At 37.5% G+C, this 21,750-nt stretch overlaps 1 protein-coding gene across 13 annotated transcripts in view; it reads left to right on the top strand.

Annotated features, from left to right (window-relative positions):
• Window positions 1-21,750, top strand: part of MAST2 (microtubule associated serine/threonine kinase 2) — a 194,870-nt gene that overhangs the window by 125,103 nt on the left and 48,017 nt on the right. For 8 of the 13 annotated variants that reach the window (XM_085308114.1, XM_085308109.1, XM_085308108.1 and 5 more), the window contains 4 exons: window positions 1,748-1,839; window positions 12,894-12,969; window positions 14,937-14,957; window positions 17,630-17,708. The exons of 3 other annotated variants lie outside the window; for them this stretch is intronic. In XM_085308114.1, the coding sequence (XP_085164240.1) occupies window positions 1,748-1,839; window positions 12,894-12,969; window positions 14,937-14,957; window positions 17,630-17,708 (268 nt within the window). The remainder of the gene's footprint in view (window positions 1-1,747; window positions 1,840-12,893; window positions 12,970-14,936; window positions 14,958-17,629; window positions 17,709-21,750) is intronic. 2 more of the 13 variants (XM_085308112.1, XM_085308111.1) reach the window with 1 other exon arrangement.

Genomic DNA, 21,750 nt, shown 5'->3' with positions numbered 1-21,750 from the left:
TGGAGAGTTAATGTTCCCCCACTATACTGTGATTTAAATATACCAAATTTCCGTAGTGGGTTCCAGACATCACAGTGGTAAACTGTATTTTGGGAACCCTTTTTAGCAAGGGGATATGACCACAGAAAATGGAGCTTTCTTTTCTTATTATACTAGTATTTTATATTGAGCAAGTTCTTCATTTCTTATATAGTAATTTATATTAGAACACTTAATTTTTTTTTATTGTGGAAGAGATTTGCTAGTARCGTAAACATAATTATTGTTTGTTATGAATGTTGGAATTGAGTATTCTGTTACTTTGTCAACAGTTAATATTATTGAGTAACTGAGGACATATCAAAAATCTATAAATTGAGATTTTAAACTTCTTAAAATCAGGCTGTTAATTTTTGCATATGATGTGCAGAATGRTAATCAGTTTTTGCATGGACTGTTGTTGAATAATTCATGACTGTAAATGAAGATTGTATGGAATCAATTCGATAATGTTGTGGAATGCTTTAAGTACACTAAAGAGCCAGAAAGGCAGTTAATAGTACTTCAGCCTTATTGCTGTTTATAATAGCTGGCAGTGCGGTTACATTTTTTTTCTGCTTACAGATCTCAAGCTTTGTACAGAACAATAATGAAAAAGCTTACTAATTATTAATAGTCAGATACACTGTATCCTGTGGCAACAAAATAATTTTGCATTAAACCGTAATAATTGGCAGTCTGATGATCGGATTGATCRGATTTATTGTTGGGCTGCTGCAGAAGATATAGCAACGCTGGAAGGATCCCAGCAGATGTCAGGATTAGAAACTGTGTAAGCGAACGAGCTTTGCATATCATTGTGTTAAACCAGTGAGGAGCTTCACGTTACGTGCCTTGAGCTGGGCAAGGTAACTCCTGGCTCAGTTTGATGAGCGTCCCTGCTCCTGTCTATCCACCAACCCCGTATCAAGCCCAATATGGTTTTAGTAACTTCTTTTGAGGACCACTGGAGTTACTTTTATGATCTTTAGAGCTCAATAAATGCTTGTTAGTAGAAATTACAGGATGGTGAGCAAATGGAGAAATGCATCAATCTTTTCATTTGTCTAAGTTCTGAAACGCCCATAAAATGTGTCCAAACTCCCTTACGCGAAAGTGTCGCTTTCTTGGCTGGAGCAAAGGCCCTCCCTGATTCAGCGGAGGGCTYGATCCACAACTTGCTTTGCACAGGTTTAGTGAACTATTGCTGCATGAGCCCATGAAAGGTGTGGAATCTCAGGTTTTAAGTTTTCTTAATAATCTTGCTCATCTGCTGAATTGTGCTAACACTTGACTTTGTTGTTTTACTCTGCCCTAGGGAATATGCTCTGTTACAAATACTAGCCATAAACTGTAAGATTCACATGCTGTGTTGTGTATTGCTGAGAATCTTGAAGTACTTGACTATTTCACCATTTTTTTTTAAAGCATGAATTGCCTGTGTTTTGTGCGTGARGAATGTTTTTGTCAGCTCTCTCGAGTGGCCCATGCAGCATGAGATAGAGGTTTTACCTTGCTTCCAACGTATTAAGCCTCTTGGTGCTGACACAACGACTTTCAGCCCTATATGTTTACTTCTCTGCAGACTCGGTACTGAAATTCAGTGCATGAGGAAGCATTGACCTAAATACTGAGGGATTCCTCATTAGCTAAAAGACATTTGGCAGGACCTGCCTTCAGATGCGTTTGTTCTTCTGATTATGCCTTATCATTTATATCTTTCTTTCAGCTGTCGGACAAGCAACAGAAAGAGTTTGATTGTAACATCCAGCACATCTCCAACGCTCCCGCGACCACACTCCCCTCTTCATGGACACACAGGTAACTCTCCAGGGGTGCTTTTCCTGGGAATCATTAGTGAAGATGTCCATGGTCATTGCAGTGAGGTTGAACCTACTGATAAAATACCCTCTTCGAAACTTAATCTGACCATAGTTTTTAGCTTTTTAAAACTTATAATAAAACCCATATAGTTGCAAAATAAATGTATGCCATGCTTAGGACTGTGATATCTGAGAGCTCTGATACATGCTATGATTCAGGCCACACTGAAGTTTGGGGAATATTTTACTGGGGCTTTGTTTGTTTGATTTTACATATTAACAAGATGAAAAAATACTGCTTCTATTAAAACAAAAACTTCTAAAAAGTTGATTTTGTTCTGGGAAAAGTAAAAATACTCTAGGACTATATTCTTCATTGTCTGTTCTGTGTTTCCTCTCCACTTCTCTACCAAATCCTTTCTCCACTTTCTGGGGGATTCAATGTTTTAGGACCACCACATCCTGCAGAAGAAACTTAAGAGGGTGAACAAACTCAAATAAAAGTAAATATGTATATTTATAAGTAAATATCCTCTTTTGAGTCTCCCGGTACATTTTGCTTTGTTTGTACCAGTGGTTAAACTGTGGTTCTTATGAGAAGAAACATCTGACTTGTGTCTGCATGTCCTGGCAAATAGTCAGCTGTGCTGTGCTGTGCCATCTTATGGTCTCTTTCTGCTGCTTAGTGCTACAGGAGATGTTTCTACATCRCTGTCAGTTTTATCATGTCAGCAACTAGGAAATGCTCATTGCAAGCAATTGGGCAACTGGTTGTTAGTCCTTAGGGTGAAATGTGTGGAGATGTATTTTTGAAGGAAAAGAAAGAATGCTGTTCATCCTGCAGTAAGTGTGGATTTTCAGAAAGGATCCTCCCTGCCCATGCTCTGGCATCCCAAACAGCGCTTCCTGTGGTGTTTTTGTGGATGAGGGATGTAGATGATCTGTGACTATCTTGTTTCTGCTGTTTCAAAATGGTTGAGAAGATGATTGGGCTTTCAGTATGGTCGTAATGRACACTAATCTTTAGCATGAAACAGCTTGAACATTTGTGGCACACGGGCGTCAACAGCAGAGCCTGTCTGGAAGCACCTCACAGTTGCGTGTAAGACAAGGAACTCCTGTGTTCGTTATATTCAGGGTCTCCTCCTACAACGTGGCAACGTGTTCTGTAAATGCTTTCTGGAGATGGAAACTTAGGAAATGCTGAGAAAGAACAGCAAATTGACAGTAGCTCGGCAGCAGGAGCCATCTGCTTCTGTTTGCAGAGCATTGTATCTTGAGAGGTGACATCCAGGCTGTTAAAAAAAAAAAAAAAATAAAGAAAGAAAAAAAGAAAAGACCACCAAACTTATTGTCCAGGGTTACCCTCAGCTGCTATTTAAGCTTTCATAAAAATTTGTTATCTTTGCTCAGGAGGCTGGAAAGCCCAGTCATGAAAGGCTCAGGAATTACTTTAATGATACTGTTTTTTAAATAGATCATTTTTTTTCAATTAAAATCTTAAAAAGCTTATCAAAATCTTAAAAGTAGTATATTAAAATCATTTTAGTTTTGCTTCAGAATCTCAGATAAAATATGTTCAGATGTAACTTGTTTCAATGCTTTGTAGAACCAGGAGCATGCCTAGGTAGATTCTACCTCAGTCAGTACGAACTCCTTTGCTTCTGTTGTGTGTTGTGATGATAGCAATGACTTTGTAAAATTGATCTTAACAAAGCATTTTTGCTGATAGAGATTCGCCACATAGTTACATTGTGTTCTTTACTTTGCTCTTAAAGTTGACATATAGATTGGATTTAACAAATTCTAGATTAGCAACACAAATATTTAACTGAAATGAGATACGGAAAGGTGCTCCTCAGAATATGAAAGAAGTATCCTTGCTTGGCAGATTGCAATAAGACACCGACGTGATCATTGCCCGGAAAACAAATGCGTAAATGTGCACAATGGAAACAGCTATATTTTCTTTTCTTCTGATATATTTTTCTGTCCTGTCTATTTCAAAAATGAAAAAACAGTTTCCTTGATGCTGTATCAAGTAACAAGCTTATATTTTATTGACTGTCTTCTAGAAGATAGGGTAACTAATCAGTAATACATCATCTTTCCTTAGCTGTAATTGTCAAATATTCATTTTCATTTTTTTGTTCTGGTGCTGCTTATGGGATTTAAAACTATTAATTAAAAGGACGTCCTTTGTGACCTACAAGAGCAGCCAGCACAGAATAGGAAGAGAAAGCACTTATAATTGGAGTTCCCTATAGCAGTATTGTCTTTAGCAGTCTTCCCTGAGAAAAATAATTTATTCAAGAGAAAACARTAGACGAAATTTAGAGTCACAAGTTCTTTTCTTAAGAAATAATATATATGTGATGTGAGTTTGAGAACAAGCTATGATATTTGCTTACTATTTGTACTGAATCTATCAATCTGTTCACAACTTGACAAGAAATGCTGGAGCTTTTCTCCCATGGATTTCTTCTGTCTTGAATTATTCCTCTTGGTGTCCRTTCTAAAGCTCTTCTATGAACCAGAGAAAAAGCAAGCAGGCAGAGAAACCAGGGAGGCATCCAGAAATGTCCTTTTTGAAACTACTCTAAAATCAAGTTCTCTGTGGTACTAACCTCAGAAGTTATTCCTCTGTATGTAACATAAAGGTTGGTGTATGTGATGTAGCACAGTAGACTATCCAGCAGGAAAACCTGCTTCCTAATGATCCCTGACCTGGGAAAATACTAAAACACTTTTTTTTTTTTTTTTTTAAATATAGCTGAACCGCATCAAGATGAAATGTCAGGCAATTTGAAATGCTCAGGAATTTGGAGATGATATAATATGCGAAGAGACCTAAGTATTTGAAATGAAAGTATATCCAAGCAATTGTAACTCTGACATGAAATCACTTCTAACTAGGATCTTCTAATGTATGTGAAGTTTGTTAGTTCAATTTTTAAATTGTATATAATCCTCAAATATTTTCCAAAATGACCTTGGATCTTGGTATAGAAAACTACAGCAAAAATCCTTCTGCTTATTTAGTCACCCAAACTTGGATTGAAGTGCCCAGTTTTAGAAATACAGGTTTGAAAATTTTATTCTAAATTCTTTTTTCTTTCAAAATCAGAAAAGAAAGGATATACACATACATTTGGAACCCATCTTAAATGGTCTGAATGGAATGCAAAATTCAAACTCATTGGAGAGAAGGCAAATATTTCTGTATATCTTTTGTTAATAAAAGACTGATGATTAGGTATTAGTATGGACTATAGTAAGATGTTTAGTGCTGCAAATATTTTAGTTCCCAAAGACTCTACTTACTCTACAGAATAACTTAACATCCACTTCATATTTTTGAATGCTGCATACACCTACTGCTGTCAAAGTCCTAGATGCTTATTTTATTGCTTTTCATTATTATAATACTAGTTATGTTATACTCAGCATTAGTAGAAGGAGAAACACTACTTCTGCATTACAGCACTGTGACACATGCTGAAGAACTCTTTAAATTTTATAAGCGTATTTATGAACTAAATTAATATCAGTAAGATTGCTTTGTTCTGACTAATTTCTACAGTTTTGTTTAAAAAAAACCCCACCACTCCTGTGTTATTCAAATAATAAAAGGTAAAAGAAAATGCCAACCATTATATCTGAATCAAATTCCTATTATTGCTGAAACTGAAATGCAACACATTTGTATTTCAGGGTTAAGTTTTTCCTACTTATATAGACATGCAGAGTAGTAACTTTTACTTGGCACGACCAGTTTTAAGAGYTTCTAACCCCCTTCACAAAACTGTGCCACAATAGTCTTAGTTTTATGGCAGGCAGTTGTACAGCTATGCATGTGTTAACCAGTAACTATTCGCCTCACTGTAATTGTTGGCAGATGTCTATGATTTTATTCTGAGATTGTTCAGAATGATGTATCAAAATCAGGCACTTGAAAATTGTCTTAATTTTTGTGTTTCTCCTCAAATTGGATGTCTTAAGTGAGTTCAGATTACACCTGGTGGATTTCAAAATAAATGGTCCATGTAAATGAAGAACCAGAGTGAGTTTCTCAGCTAATCTTGCATAACTAAACATGCCAATTAAACTTACTCTCTAATGTAATTTGTGCTTGCAGGAGAATATAGTAGGAGTCCATTGAAGAGTGGATGTTACTAGCTTTCAGTCTTTGTAGAGGTTTTTTTTGTATTCTTATCAATCAAAATTTTATTATTTATTTTTGAGCTTACTATTGATCTTAAATTTAGTTTTACATTACCATATGTGCATGCTTTCCCACTATATGGCCAGTTTAATTTTGTAAAAGAGAGGATTTCTCTTATAAAAATAGTTTCCTATGGGGCTGCAGCATTAAGTTTTCCTTCTTAATGCTAATATCTGTGTTTTGCTCTTTCGTAATCCCTTAAAAATGGGTAGTTGTTCTGGTGCAACTCTCATTATACTTGCTGAACTCTGAAACATCTCATTTATCTGAAAATGAGTTCTGTATCTGTCAATATGTAGCTTAAATTACTTGATCTGAGTCTTCCTCAGTGTTGAGTTCTGAACTTCCTGTGTGGAAGAGATGTATAGAAACTTTTTTTTCAATCTGAAAATTAGAGAAGGTATGCACAGTACAGCTGTTACAGAAAGCAATGTCACATCATTAAGTGAATTACTAAATTACTGTTAGTTTATTTTTTAAAATCAAAAGCTTCAAAACAGTGGCAGAAGCAACATCATCTTTGTAATTCATTAGGAAAGACATCGATTCTTACAGCTGGATGATTGAAGTTCAAGCTATTTTGAAATTTATTTTCCACAGCTGTTATGTAGCCAAATTGCACCTTGTCTTCCAGTGAGGACATTTGTCACCACCGGTGGGTTTGGCCTGCTCCCAGCTGTGATACCATGTGGAGCGAGCAGCTCCTGARTTAACGTATTGTGCTCTTTCACGGCAAGTTCAATTCCTCCTTCTGGCAAAAATGGCTTTTATTATGAAGGCTTTTATTTATGTATTTTTTTCCTTTTCCAGTGGAAAAGCTCAGTGCTATGCAGAAGGGCACGATTCTCCTGTTTCCTGGCCCAAACCTCCTTCCCTGGAGGGTGTCGGCTCTGTGGGGCATGACATGGCCATGAACCTCTGCAGTGGTCGGACCCTGTTGTGAGGATGGGGTAGAAAGTGGGCAGGGTGGACAGAGGGTGCCACATACTTCTGTAGATCCTGCCCTGGTTATTGAAGCTGATAGTTCATTATTCATTTCACATGTGTGATACTTGGGTGGTGTGATTGGACYGTGGCATTCATTATATTGGCGATAGGTAGTACCCAGTGTGCTTAATCTTTTTTTTTATATATACATATTTTTTTTTTATATATATATATACATATATATATGTGTGTGTGTGTGTATATATATATATATGTATATAAGATTTTATGTGCTGGAGGGCAGGTAATTCTGTAGCGTATGTTCAGATTTTTGGCTATTTGTGTCAGCATTCAGCAAATGGTATATCTTATGCAGAAGATCGTGGAAAAAAATACCTCATAAGAATTTTAGTTTTCTGTCTGATTCTTCTCACGATGATACTACAAATGGTTCAGTATTTTTCTGCYGACACCATCTCCTGCAGTGAACTGTTTATAGCAGAAACTTAACTTCCTTGTTTAAATGTCAAATACATAATTTGCATTTGGGTTTGTAAGTAACTAGAGATAGCATGTAAGAGGTGAAGAAAAAGAGGATACAGTAAGGGCGTTATAAGCCTATGCCAAGACTGGGAGAGGAATTTGAGCCYTCCAGCTGCAACATGAAAACCGTGCTTACCGAAAGTAGGAAGGTATAAAACCTAATAAAAGGCCTGAAATTTCAATAAGAAGCTGTCATTAGACGCCTTGACAGTCCATTTKCTGGAATGAAATGGACCTTGTAACTACTTTTTTCACTATAGTAGTAAAATTGAATTATCTGTTCAGTTAGTTGTTTAGTATTAACACACCATTCCCAATACAGAGATGATTGTATTGATCTATGTTCGTTCTGCATAGGAAAGGCGCTACTGTCGGGTAACGTATCATTGGCCAACAGCTGCTTTATAATTAATGGCCTCTGGACATACTTCACTACTTACAGTCCGTGTAAATGAGAGGTATCTTTACACTTGTTTCTGAAAAATGAGCTGCTCTTCATTTGCTCATATTTACTGAGAAGTGCTGTATGTGCTGACACTGGCTGCGGAGTGTTTGACACAGGCTAACTTTTCGCCTAGTGTTAAATTGCTGATGTGTCAGTACTACAAGACTTCTTTAAACTGATATTCTTATTAAGCATATTTATTTCAATAAGTAAAATCATATCTTTAAATGCAATGAAATGCTGGTGCCTGTATTGGTACAAAGACGATGCAAAACTGGCAGAGAAGTACTGAGGCGTATTTGGATAGTATCAAGGGGAAGAGGAGAATTCTCGGAGCTTGAAAAACAATTGGGAAAGTCACAGTAAGAAATCAGACTTGGTAAAGATACAGTCTACCAGAAGAGGGCAGGATATGGAGCAGAGAAGGTGATAGTTTTGGGTAGTAGAAGTTGAAAGAACAAGAGTTTCAGGCAGATAGAATGATAGCTACTGGAAGATTTGGATATCTGCAATACTATATGTTTTTTCTTGCAGAAGAATAAAATAAAAGCTGAGTTACTGTGTTTTTCCCAAACATTTAGAAACATAATTGTAAACAATTCTGCTTTTTAAAGCATATAAAAATACATTTTAAAATATCCTCACACTTCCTCTCTCAAAATCTGTAGGTATACTAAGTCTTCTAATCATAGTGAAGACCACTCCAGCCACATTAAAAAAAAAAAAAAAAAAGAAAACTAGTAGTAGCCCTTTATTTAAGAATAGTATTCTGCTAGCAGGTAAATATTTTTCTTAGGAATTGGTAATATTCTCTATACTGTGAGTTTTGAAATCCTTTGGAGTTGAATTTCTTTTCATTTTTTCATAGAGGCTTAATATGGTGCATACCTGGAATGAAACTTGAGGTGAGAAGTATCTGAGAAACATTCCCAGCAAGGGCAGATGGTTGTTGAAGATATACACAGCCTACCTGTACTCACTGTATGATTCTTTCTTTTACTGCATTAGGTTGTTAAAGGTTACCCAGTGATGGCTTAAAACATACTCAGCAAATTTGAAGACATATTTGGATTTTATTTGTAATTTTAAAAGCATTTATGTTTGTTTAAAGAAAAACAGTGTTGAAGACTTTTTTTTTTTTTTAATCTCTCGAAAGGAATTTTTCACCTAAAATTTCATGTTCTCTTTACATTCAGAGGATTTGCATCAATAGCTAGGATAATGGTAAAGTTGAAAAAAATCTAGGCAGTCCTTTGAAAGATTAGAAAGTGTGCTGTTGTAAAGCCATTTGTATTTACATCACTGTCGTTTATAGTAAATATACAAAATTGGTTGTAGATTTTGCTCTAAGCATTGAGTTCTAGCTGGTTCTTTGTCTCAGGTGTGACTCACAGGTCCTCCTCATCATTAATGGTCTTCAAACTTGACAGGGCATTGGTTGTCAAGGGTAGCGAGGGAGCTGTCTTTTCCAGCGGAGTTCCCAGTCATGGGAGTTTTTATTTGAATTTAGAGAACTTATCCTGCTCTTGTCCCAGAGCTGCCCTCTGTCTTCAGACATGCATCTTCTGCTAACCTAAAGCACTCAGTTTTGATTTGAGTGGCTGCAAAAGGTGATGTGGGTCACCAGCACCCTGAAAAGGACTCTATTCTTAACCTGGGATGCTGGGCAAAATATTTTGGGAGGCACAGACATAGAGCTTTCGACCCTTCTGGAGTTTAATAAAAGAAAAAGTGCTTTATTTATTTTTACAAATCTCAAAAGCAGGTTTTACAAAAATGTTCTAGTCTTAGCTTTTGGTCTCACTGACCTCTCTGATAACTGTCATGTTTGTAGAGRGTAGCTACTTTCACCTATATATTGCCACAGGGTCCACGTCTTGTGCTTTGAGGGTAGTGGATGTAAAACTGCTTTGGCTACATCCTTCTTTCTTTGTCCGGGAAATGTAAAGGTTCACGCCTGAATCATTAATGTTCTTGTTAAGTGTGTTGATTTACCTAATGGGTAATCGTTCTGTGTAACAGCCTCTCTTGAGACCGAGTCCTTTCAGGTTCAGTAGTAGCCAACTATAACCCTTGAGCAACGGGAGAATTTACCTTTGCTAATGCAGYAAATAGGCTTTCGATCATCCTTGGCGAATGAGACCATCACAGTAAGGCTTCTCATATTAAAATTCTTTCAACTATAGCGGATGCAGCAGTATTGGGAAATTTTAGGGAAAGTACTAATTCCCCTTCTCCCTGTTGTTGTTTTAAAAGCTTCATCCAGGCTTGAATCGAGTAGAAAAACTAATTGCTTTTCATTTTAAAACTAGAAACAACTCACAGGGGATCTAATTAAAATTCCAGTGTCTGGGAGGAAATATGCCATATAAATCTGAAAAAGATACTGCTTAAATATTAGTAGTATCTTTGTACCGGATTGTACAGGCTCAGAAGAGTTAGGACACCCACATAGTTGATTTCAAAATTTTAAAACCATCATTACTGAAATTACCCCAAATTATTTTGATCATAATCTGGAAAGTTTACAAAAGATTGATTAAAAATAAAAAAGGCAATGACAATTTGTTGCATGTTCGTGACAGTGTTGGGCAGTGGGCTTTTTATTCAGAAAGGTCACTTTGACGCAGCTGGGTTCATCGCCAGTGAAGCCTGAGAAATGGGAATGCAGAGACCAAGGTTCCTTCCAAAACAGGTTGACYTCCTTGAGTTGTTGTCTAAATCTGCGGTAGCACTTAAAGGCCTCACTACTGCATTTCCTTCGGACCTAAAAATGTTCCTTCAGCTTTCTGCCCTGCTATCAAGCAAATGGTGGCAACCCAAAGCTAGCTRTGTGCTGCTACCAGCACGTACATTGTTCGTGCACTTCCAGCTATCATGACTTTCTGCCATCTTCTTTGCAAGTTTGCAGTGCCATCTAGACTGTCAAGCCACTCAATTAGTTTCTTAATTCAAAAGTAGTATTAAGCCTGCATTTTTCCACTGTGCCCACGGGAATTAAAGTGCATGCAAGCTTAATAGATATAACGCAGCAAAAATCACCTTGCTATTGATTTTTTGACACCTCTCCTGTGCCTTGAAAGCCCTCCACCCAGACATATTGGAAATCTAATGAGTTAGATGGTATTGGGTTTAGGCTGAAGATTTGCATTGTGTCATGTTACACCCTGAACTTGTTATTTTTTAATGCATTATAACACACACTCAAAAGAAAACCAACCCAAAGGAGACCAAACCTGTTGCTCAAACCCTTTGTTTCTAATCCAGTTTGCTCTTGGTGAAGCAGATTGTGGAGGGGCCTGGATTTCACTTGCCTCTCTGGTTCTCTCATCACCCCAAGAAAAGTATTAGCTCAGCCTGGGGCTGCTGTAATCTCCACCAGCTGGTATTCCCACCCCCCTGTAGACTTACAGGCCAGGTGGAGTTTGCTGGCTGCTGTGGTGCTGCGGCCGTCCTCGTCCCGAAGGCGCCCGCTCCTTGCCCTCTCCCCTGTCCTACCTGCACGGCCTTGTAGGGCTGCGTGCTCCTTGTGTGTAAAAAKAGCAGAGATGTTACAAGAGGTTTTATGGGAACTACTGGGATAGCTGAAATGTGAGTGGGAGCTGCCCTCAGCTGCATGCTATGCTTATACTCAGTTTCCACTTTGTATGATATGTGATTAATTCGTGTTGAAATCAATGCAGTGTAAGCATAGGCTTGCAAACGGTGCTGGATGGCAATGTAATGCGCAGCCAGTGCTGACTTTGTTGCAGAGAGCTGGGCACCTGGGGCTCCTCGTGAAATGGAGACGAGTCCTCGGCAAGTAAATCATCACTGAGGAACTTCCACTTCTGATGAATCTTGGTTTGTTCAACATGACTTTCAAAATAAATTCTTTTTAAATGGGATCTAAATTTGAAGACTTTTCTGATGACCACAGATATAAGAGCCTTGCAGTACATTGCTTCTCCAGTATCTCTTTATTGTCCTGCTTATTTTAATGTTATTTTACTGTATGTGCTCAAAGAAATTGCTGTTGGCATGTGTTTCCTACATATAGTTTATTTTGTGCTTGTTTTAAGGATCTGAAAGAGAAAACCACTTAAGAATATGCCCGCTAGTAAGAGCACACTCAGTGACATGAAGCTTCTAATTCATCTTATATATTTCAAAGGTTCCTGCAGTTAGTCTCTAAATGATTCTCGCTTCAGAAGGGCTTTCTATGGAATGATTGCTTTCTGCTTTGAAATAAAATGCATTGTAATATACTGCTTACCAACCATATGCGTGCACATGACAAACCCTGGAGAGAAGATTCCTGTGCTGAGTGAGAATAAAGTGACRTTTTTTCTTCATTTTGAATTTCACTGGGATGTTTGTTTTCATTGTGGAAGTATTATTTCAGAATATTGGGGGTTAGAGTCAATGCTAATGCCTCATGGTGTGATAGTCTTAGATCTACGTGTAGTCCTTATGTTATCATAAGCAGTTCCTTTGGTACGTCCTTTTTTTCACCAGTGAATTCTGATTCAGCATTAATAAACATTGTGCAAGACATATAGAGATACTTTCTTACTCCTTATTATTCCTGAAAATGTCATCAGTGTCATTTCTAATACAGATTTTTCATTGAGAAGTTGTCTATAGGAATTACTGAAAAATATTAGGAGACTAGATTGTGTATATGTGGTGCATTCCATCTTAAATTATTTTAAAAGGAGGGAAAATACTGGTGCTTTCATATCTGTTGAAACATTTCTGTAGCAAACTAATGCTCAAATGATCAGATGMTGTATATTGTTAAGTATTTGTGACTACAAATTGTGACAAAATTTTTAGTCACAAAAAAACCAAAGTATTTCTGCTCAGGGAAAAGCTACTTGTCAGTGTGTTGCAAAAGCGAATGAARTGTTTTCTTTACTTTCTCAAACAGGTAGCAGCCCTTTGGACAGTCCCAGGAACTTCTCTCCAAATGCACCTGCTCATTTTTCCTTTGTTCCTGCCCGAAGGTAAGCTAGTATCGATTCTCCCTGGGTCGGCAAGCCCATAGCTCATGTGTTTCTATTCATAAGTTGGCTACTGATCAGAAGTTTTGTGATTCTGTTTCGTCMTGGGCCTAATCTTTAGGTTTAGAGCTGAGAATTTGCTTAGTTATTCCTGTAACATCCCTTCCTTCGGGTTACTTTCTCTGATGTTTCCAGTTTTATTATATTTATTTTAGTTTAGGTCTTGGCAACACCTAGTGTATAGTAGGTGCTTTTCAGACAAAGAGGAAGGTCAAGGAAATAAATTAATGYCGTCAGTCTAGGGAAGCCCCTCCTGGAAGGACGACATTTGGCATGAAGAACGGCTGTGATTGCCACAGAGATGTAGTTATGCTAGTCCTGCCATCAGACTCAAGTGTGGGCAAGGTGGTTTTGATTTGCTACAGTCTCCCTGGCTGAAAGGAACCGTTTGGGTTAAAACAATTGGAGAACGTGGTCATTCAGAGAGGAGGGAAGTTTTCTGAAGAAGAAAGATTTAGCTTGAGAACTAGTTAGAAAACAGACCGGTCTCAAAACTGCCARGTAGAAAGCTTTAGGGTTTGGAAACAGGCAGGTTCATGAAATGGAGAGAGAAGCTGACGGTATAYGGTGCATCTGAATGGCAGGTAAACCCTGGAGTGTTTCTCTGGTTGGGTGCTTTGCTAGAAAACCTGGTCTCTTTGAATGCTGTCTGAAGCAGGCTTTGATCTTTATTTTTTACGGAAGAACAAACTTTGTAATATCATGTGAAATGTGACAGACTGGATATGTACGTTCCTGTTGCCTCAGAGAGGAAAAAAAAGAGTTAATTTCTTACCTGCTGGCAAAAAAATTCAAGTGAACTTGCTGTATTTTTAATGAGGTATCTGAGCCTCCTCTGGGTGTACTTGAGATATCCTACTCAAATCAACTGAATTTGAACCAAATTTCACAGCATTTTGAGCTCTGGACCCTGGAATGCAGAGGGAAATTTGTCCCTGGAACCCTTGTCAAAACTTGCATCATTTGTTGGCTGCTTCATTTTTTTTACTCTATTCCTTTATAAATTCACATGCAGAAAGTAAATGCTGTAATAATAAAACTCTGAAGCATGCCTTTTTATACTTATTCACTTAATTTTTAAAGAAATTGATGTATAGAAGGTTAAATCTGCCCTATCAAATACTGTAGTTCATTTTACATGATTTGTGTTGCTCTGTGTACATTTTTTGTCTTTGAAATAAATATTTAAACATAGAAATAAGTTTCTGAAAAAAAGCTATTTTCTACTTGCATTACACCATGAAGATTACTGTTCATGGCAATGCCAGTAGTACCAATACATATTTATTCTGATACAACTATTTGATAATCTAATAACTTCTGTGTGATAGTGTTAAGTAATTGAAAATATTGTGCCCTGTTATCCCAGGGAAATGGAGATTGCAYTGTACCCTTTTGGTCTGTGTTGTATTGGTCTTAGAGATGGTTTTACCTGATTTATTCCTCTTGCCAGCATGGAAGTGATTTGTTGCTGTTTTTCTGCCTTTTACATTTGATGTAATTTCTGCAGTTATTATCCTGTTTGAACATCATTTGTGACTCCCATTTGTTCAATGCAGCCCTGTGATGAGCTGATTCTTAGGACAGAATGGGAAACACATTTGGAAAACGTATTTTACATTAAATCTGATTTCACTACAAACTGTTGCAAGACTACTCTTAGTCTGTATTGTGATTAATCATAAATCTCTTGCTAGATACACTTTCAGTGATCATTTCATATCTACAAAGTTAATGTGTTTAGAAATCTCTTGTCTGAATAAGGAAATGCATGATTAATTCTGTCCATATGCAGTAAAATGTGATCTTAGTGGAATACCAGTATCAAAAAATAGATTTTTTCCAGCAATCTCATGTACTTCTCTTATTTTCCCCTCCCTCATTATTGTTGTACAATTTCTTCCATACAGCCACGGACACAGAGCAGACAGGTAATGTGCGTCGTGTTGCTGTTGTGTATGTGTGTGTCTGAACTATGCTTTTGCACGGTTGCACACTAGCCTGTGTCCCTAACAAGTTCATGCTATAATAACCCCATTTAGGTATTGAGCTTTAGGCATTGAGCTTTTATTCTTTGCTGATCAAAATGAGAACTCCTTGCATTTTGTTTTAAAATGAGTAATGGGCAGTGCTCTGCAGAAGATGCTGTGTTCTTGTAGTGCCTTGTTGTTTTGAAGTCGGTCTAGTGTTCGTTGAATAGTATTATATTCACCTTAAAAATACTTCCTTAAATAACTTACTAAAATGTCATTTAATGCAAAGTTAAATGTTCTGGCATGCTTTTGTTGTGCTAGTAGAGGTTACTTTAAAATAAATGACCTAAAAATGTATTTCAAAGCATCTTTTCTTAAAGCAATATTGCATAGGATTGCTCTAAAAATACGTTATTATTAACCAAACCCTGAAATAATTTTGAACTGTTTTGCGTAAAGGAAAGAAGAATTTTCTTTTGAAGTCTTTGATTTGAAAGATTTCTACTCTTGCCCCRCTTCTCTCTGCTAGATATTCATAGAGCTAGTATTCATTGCTTTTACTGCTTAGCACATTGCTTGCCCAGAYTGCATCAGTGGAAAATAGCCTAAGCATGAAGAAGTATCCTGTAATTTTCTATGTGAGAGGGATCTTTTTTAACATCATCACAATTGAAGTAAAGAAGTAATTTCAATACACAGTTTAGGCTATACAGTAAAAAGGGTTAGGCTTTCCTTTTGCAAAAAAAAAATAGTAGTTTGTGCATTCCCATCTATTGATTTGCAAGATAGGAACATGTTACCATGCTGTGGAACTGAAGTTCTGGTATTGGTACCAGAACTGGTACAAGGTACCGGTATTTTATCCAGAGAGTGAGTAAGGGTCTCTGTTGTTGATGTTTGGTATTCACTCACGGACCACATGAGGCAGTGACTTTGTAATGTTGACATTTATTGTTTTTAGGGGCTTAGAAGAGGAGTTTCGTGTTTGGGGGATTTTTTTGAGATCAYTCTTTTATATGTGTTTGTCTTACCAAAGAAAATACCACCTGTGGCTAAATGGGGTTTAACTATAAAGTATACATGCAATAGAAATGTACTTCACAGCTTGAATTTTCTTTATGAATGTAGCATGAGCCTCTTGAAAAACTCTCTTGGTAAAATATTCTTCCAGTAATATAAAGTAGTGAATTTGCTTCCCTCTTGCTCTAAAACAGATAGCAAAGAGGAGGACTGTGTGTCAGCACCTGACAATAAAAGGAACTAGAGCTGGAAAAAACGCAAGCACATGCTTAACTCTGAATGTGCACTGAACTTTCTCCTAAAGATGAGGCTTTAGGTATATGGATAGTAGGATGAGAAATATTATTGTGAAGATGAGTTGTGTGTGTTGTAAGCACTAAATACTATTTTAGACTTGTACCAATAGCTATCAAACATCTTATTTTGTAATGCAATTACATAAATGTACTGTACTTTTTATGTGCACCAAAAAGCCCAGGTCTTTGCAAAGTAACTTTCAAGTTCTAACTCTTCGTATTCAACCTCTCTGTATGACCAGTTACTGATGATTTTCCTTAATGAGACAAACAACCAGATGGAAACTGATGTGAGGAAAAGACTTCATTTAATATCCATCCCAGCATGGAACAGGATACATTTGTCTGTGATTGGGAACAAAATGCATATGTGACTGAAATGAAATCAGAGGCAGAAAAAGCACTGTCAGACTGTGCTGAATTAGTTCAATTTCCTTCCTCCCTGAGATGGGGTTTTTTGGGGGGGAGGATAGGGGAGGAGGGAGAAGAGGCTTGCATGKAGGGAAATATTGATTCTCCTCAAAGCAGTTGTATAGTTCATGTGTTTCGACTTTGGTAAAACCAGACCTTTTCTGCAGTATCTCCTGCATGTTTTGGCTATTTTCCCTRAGGTCATGTTTTGTTCTGTGTCTTTTTGACATGCTCATTATCTCCAGGAAAGAAAAACATTTTCCTTGGCTAATAAAGGCAAATAACTACTAATATTATACTGAATGGAGGGGAAGGAGACCTTAGGTGGTATTTCTGTCTCCTCTGTTTTTCAAGTGGACATGTAGGCTCTGTTCAGATCTGCCTAGTAGTTTGAGTTCCCCAACTGTGTCAGTTGATGCTGGGGGCAGAACGCATTCAGACTAGGTAAACAAATGAGTTGTCTTTTAGTTGCTTCTTGATCTGATAGGATTTTTTTTCCCCTTCAATTTTAAACATTATTTCAAAGTTAAGGAACTGTACAAGTAATGATCCTAGGGATGACTGTTTGAAAGAAGTCTAAAATAAACTGATTGCATTTGTCCGTTCTTGCATCTTCAATTTTTTTGTGCAACTGGTTATGTTTACAAAGCACTTACTTGATGCAGGAATCTGAGGTCCATTTGCTTTGATATTTTTCAGGTCACTTCATTTTGCTCTTAAAAACTTACCTCACCTGCTTTTTCACAAAAGTCGGTGTAAATAGGATGACTGGTTTACCTGAATATCTTGAGACACCTAATCAAAATATGAGATTAAAAGATACTGGGGAAAAATTGCTCGCTTTGCCCAAATATTAACCACGTTATAGCCATCGTGGTAATTTCCCCTGCTTTTTTTCCCCAGAACGGATGGGCGTCGCTGGTCCTTGGCTTCTCTCCCTTCATCCGGATATGGAACAAACACTCCCAGTTCAACTGTTTCAGTAAGTGGCACAGAATTTTCCAAACAATTCAGTTTGTACAAACACACCCTAACAAATCAGCTTCTGAGTCTTTACTAAAATATCTGATCTTTCTCCATTGTTTTGCTAACATTTTTTAAAATACTAATTATTTTAAAAATTATTTTAATTATTGGTTGTGCTGCTTTTTCCTCCATTTCCCAGCTCCTACCATCTTGCACTTTGCCTTTAGCATTGGTGAAATTCCAGCGCAGCACATGGCTCAACCGCTCAGTTGAGAGGCACGATGTGCGAGAAGTAACAGGACTCTCAGAGGCTGAGTGCATAACTGCTAGCAAGCTCTCAGATTTTTTTTTTTTTTTAATAATTGGGCAATGGCATCCTCGTTTGCTTTCAAGTTGTCAGTGTTAAGACCTCTTCTAGCAGGAAGACAAAGTGATAATACATGCCTGATACTTAACTCTGATCATCTGAATCTCCTAACAAATCTTTAATTTCTCACATGTGATTTTAAAGGCTGGCTGTAGTTTACCAGGGTTCTCCCATACTTCCAAGAAGCAACTGTGTCATTAATATCAATAAGGCAGCAGCACCCCGGTAGCTGTTAAAATTCACCAAAACTTCACACAGGGAATCTTATTTTTTAGTTTATGCGAACTAGATATTGTGGTTATCCACGGAACTGCGTTGTGGGAACATTTAGTAATGTTACAAAGCCAAGCACCCAAAGATTAGAAATGCTAGGATTAAGGATACCTGTGCAGACTTAATTCCACACACTTGTGTGTGTGCAGTATGGTGTTACGGTGACTGTCTTTAATTCTGTGGTCACGTATCACTGCCTCTTTCCATAATGCTTCTACTAAGTATCATATTTGCTATTGAGAGTACATTCCTAATAATTGTAATACCAGTATTTAATTAGGACTTGATACTCTACGTTATACAGTTCTTGTTCTGAAATGCAGTATCCTGCTCATCCTTGTTCTGTTAAGTTTAACCATAAACTCTTTGATGCCTCTCAAACAATTTTTTTTTCAAATTTTTTTGGAAGATGAGAGTTCAATCCCTTCTTCACATATATAGACTGAATTTGAGTCAAGTTTCTGCTGATTTTAGGTGTAAACTGATATGATTAGAATCTGGTTGTGCAATGTTAGTGTCATCTATGTTGTTTCATATGTTCAGACACATTCCTGAGACTGTAGTTTGCATGAATTCCACAGTCTGTTTTTTTTTTCCCCTTTTTCTTTTTGGTCTCCTTTGAAATCAAGTCACTTGGCTTCTGTCTCCTGTAGGAAAAACGTGTGTGTGAAGTGTGGAGAGAAGTTCATTAGTGACATGCAAAAAGTGCTCTTGGTTCCACTGCCAAGCAGTACTATATATTAAAGTACCTGAGAGCAGCCATTAAAAAGGAGCTCTGCTTTTGCCTTTATAGTCTGAAGTTAAATCCTTATAGACATAAGCTATGGCCAAGTCTTCTTCTGTATTCAGGCTATGAGAGCATGGAGCACGTATAATTACTTTCTGTAGGGATGACATCTGATTAGCCCGATCATTAGTAATCACTGTAGGAGGTTCCAAGATGCATGTGAAGATGACACTGCCAGAAACCAAGCTGCCAGCAGCGTGAAAGTCTTCCTTCAGCATGTGCGATGAGTAGATTTCCAAGAGTTTTGTGGTTTGACCAGACTTTGAGTCCATGGAGAGAGCAAAACTAACAACAACAACAASAAGAAGAATCTTTTAGACAAGTTCTTCTGATGTGGGAAAGAAAGCATACTCTTTTCTTGCTATGTTCCCARAAATAGCTAAATCACTTTGAAACTTTTCCAAGAACAACYCAACTCTGAGATAGACACGTCACATAGAAAGCTTCAGTGCAAAACTTCAACTATACATATTGTATAGTTGTAAGCAACAGAAAACAAGACAGTATAATAAGAAGCATGAGGTGATAGTCATAGGTAGATCTGAATTCACTATCGTACAGTGAATAGTTACATTAAAACTTGTATTTCCAAGATTTTTTTCTAAGTGGCCAAGTGTCGTCTCCTGTCCATTTGCTTGCCCAGTTTTACAATCTCAGAAAYACACTGAAAAGTGCTATTTAATAAGAACTGAAGTAATTCTTGGAAACATTTACATCATCATAGTACTTCATAAATTAGAATTAACTTGAATTGATCTGAATAACACCCATCAAGCTGTTAAGCATTATTACTCCTGTGCAGATTTTAAAAGTGAAGTGAATTAATAAGGGGCTTATCAAAAGGACACAAGAAATTAATGCCACAGATTAGAATCTAGGGGAATTTTGGGCTTCCATTCAGTGTGTTCGGTCCTCTAGGTTACATTTCATTTTAGAGAAAGATAGATGCACTATGCTCTTTGAATTTCTGTGTGGCAATTAGAGTTGACCTGCATCTCTGTGCTCAGAGATCAGCTACTCTGTCAACCAGCTAAACAGATCAAGACACCTAGCTGTTCTAAGGTCAGTGGAAACTTGTATAATTTATTTTATCTTTCCCTTCTGAAAGAGAGATGACCAGATGATAACTTTCAAAAATACATCTGCTGCCACTTTTCATATAAATCTTGAAGACCACATCCATCTTATCAGACCAACACTGAGAAAGTTGGAGAAGACTTTTCAAGTTAAATAAATGGAGAGGAGCCAGCTGAACAGAATAATATATGATTATTTTTAAACACTATTTATTTTCTAGATTCAGAGTTAATGTATAAGCTACTGTGGTRTTAGCTTGAAATCTTTTACTTGAGATGAGTTGGCTGAATCTGTGTCTGTAATTAAGACACCAGGGGGATGTTTTTATTAATCTGCTGTGAAGATTGAATTCTGTGATGTGATTACTTAAAAATCAATAATGCAGAAGAGCTCCACTCTCCTGCTGCTTCAGCGAAAGGTTGTATGCCTTAAGGCCACTAGAGAAGCCTTTGGCAGAGGAAAGACCATTTCTCCTCATGGTCTTTATCCTCGGGGCTCTCCTTAATTATTCCCTGGAATTACAAACTTTGTGATCTGATTGCTTTTAAGGAGAGAAAGTTGAAGGAGGATTTTGGTGGGTCATCCATAAGTTGGCTAGTACTTAAAGTTGTTTCCCCAGTGGTTTTGCTGCTGGAAGGCAAAAAGGTTTTGAGGCTTTTTCTAGAGTGTTGGGTTTTTTTTCCTTCTAACTCTTGATGTTAGTAACTTGGTATGTGCCAAATCTTCTTAATGGGATAGCTTGAGTTTAATTTCGTTTTGAATGAGAGATGCACATGCAGTGCCAAAGCTTGAGTACCTGTTACTGCAGCCGTTTGTAAGACAGTGTCTTCAGTGCTTCTTGGTCTGTTGCAGCATTCCTGTTATTTACTGTGGCTGGGATGCCATCCGGCACATTTTCTCCTTGAAAAGTGCTACTGTTTCTGCGTAAGCAGGTGGTTCTTTTCAYTCTTACTAGTGTATAAGCCAGATGATCATAGAGGCTTGCGTAATTCTGTAACACAAAGAGCGAATCTTTCGTCTGTTTGGCATAAGCAGAGTGCACAGCAGAATAGCTGTAGGCTAAGTGGCTATCAAATTCTCGGATTCTCCGTCTTGGCGTGGATTAGGCCAGTGTCTGCTGATAAACCATCTGGATAATTGTCACCCTGGGGACTCTGTGCTGGAGATGACTTTCCAATATGATCCCTGTACTTAGAGCTGCCTGAAGGAAGATGTAGCAAGTGTTAGCTCCTTGTTCCAGCCATGGTTGGGGATTTTGTGCATGTTTTAAGACTTTCAAGGGGTTTCTTCTTTGTAAATACCTCTGCACAATGCAGAAGGAGTGGATCTGAGCTAAGGAACCGATTATAATTTTATCAAAGGATATGACCTATAGGTTTATAAGTGCTCACATTCAGTTCTCCAGCTTCACTTTGGCTAAAATTCTCTAGGGATAAGACTCTGTGAAAGGTACTGGGATTTGCAATGGTCTGCTCCCTTTTCCCTTTTCCCTTTTCCCTTTTCCCTTTTCCCTTTTCCCTTTTCCCTTTTCCCTTTTCCCCTTTCCCCTTTCCC

Source organism: Rhea americana, unplaced genomic scaffold, assembly GCF_003343005.1.
Source record: "Rhea americana isolate MKP2758 unplaced genomic scaffold, rheAme1 scaffold_27, whole genome shotgun sequence".
Lineage (NCBI taxonomy): Eukaryota > Metazoa > Chordata > Aves > Rheiformes > Rheidae > Rhea > Rhea americana.
The sequence above is the reverse complement of the archived record's forward strand: the minus strand, read 5'-3'. Positions and strand labels throughout refer to the sequence as shown.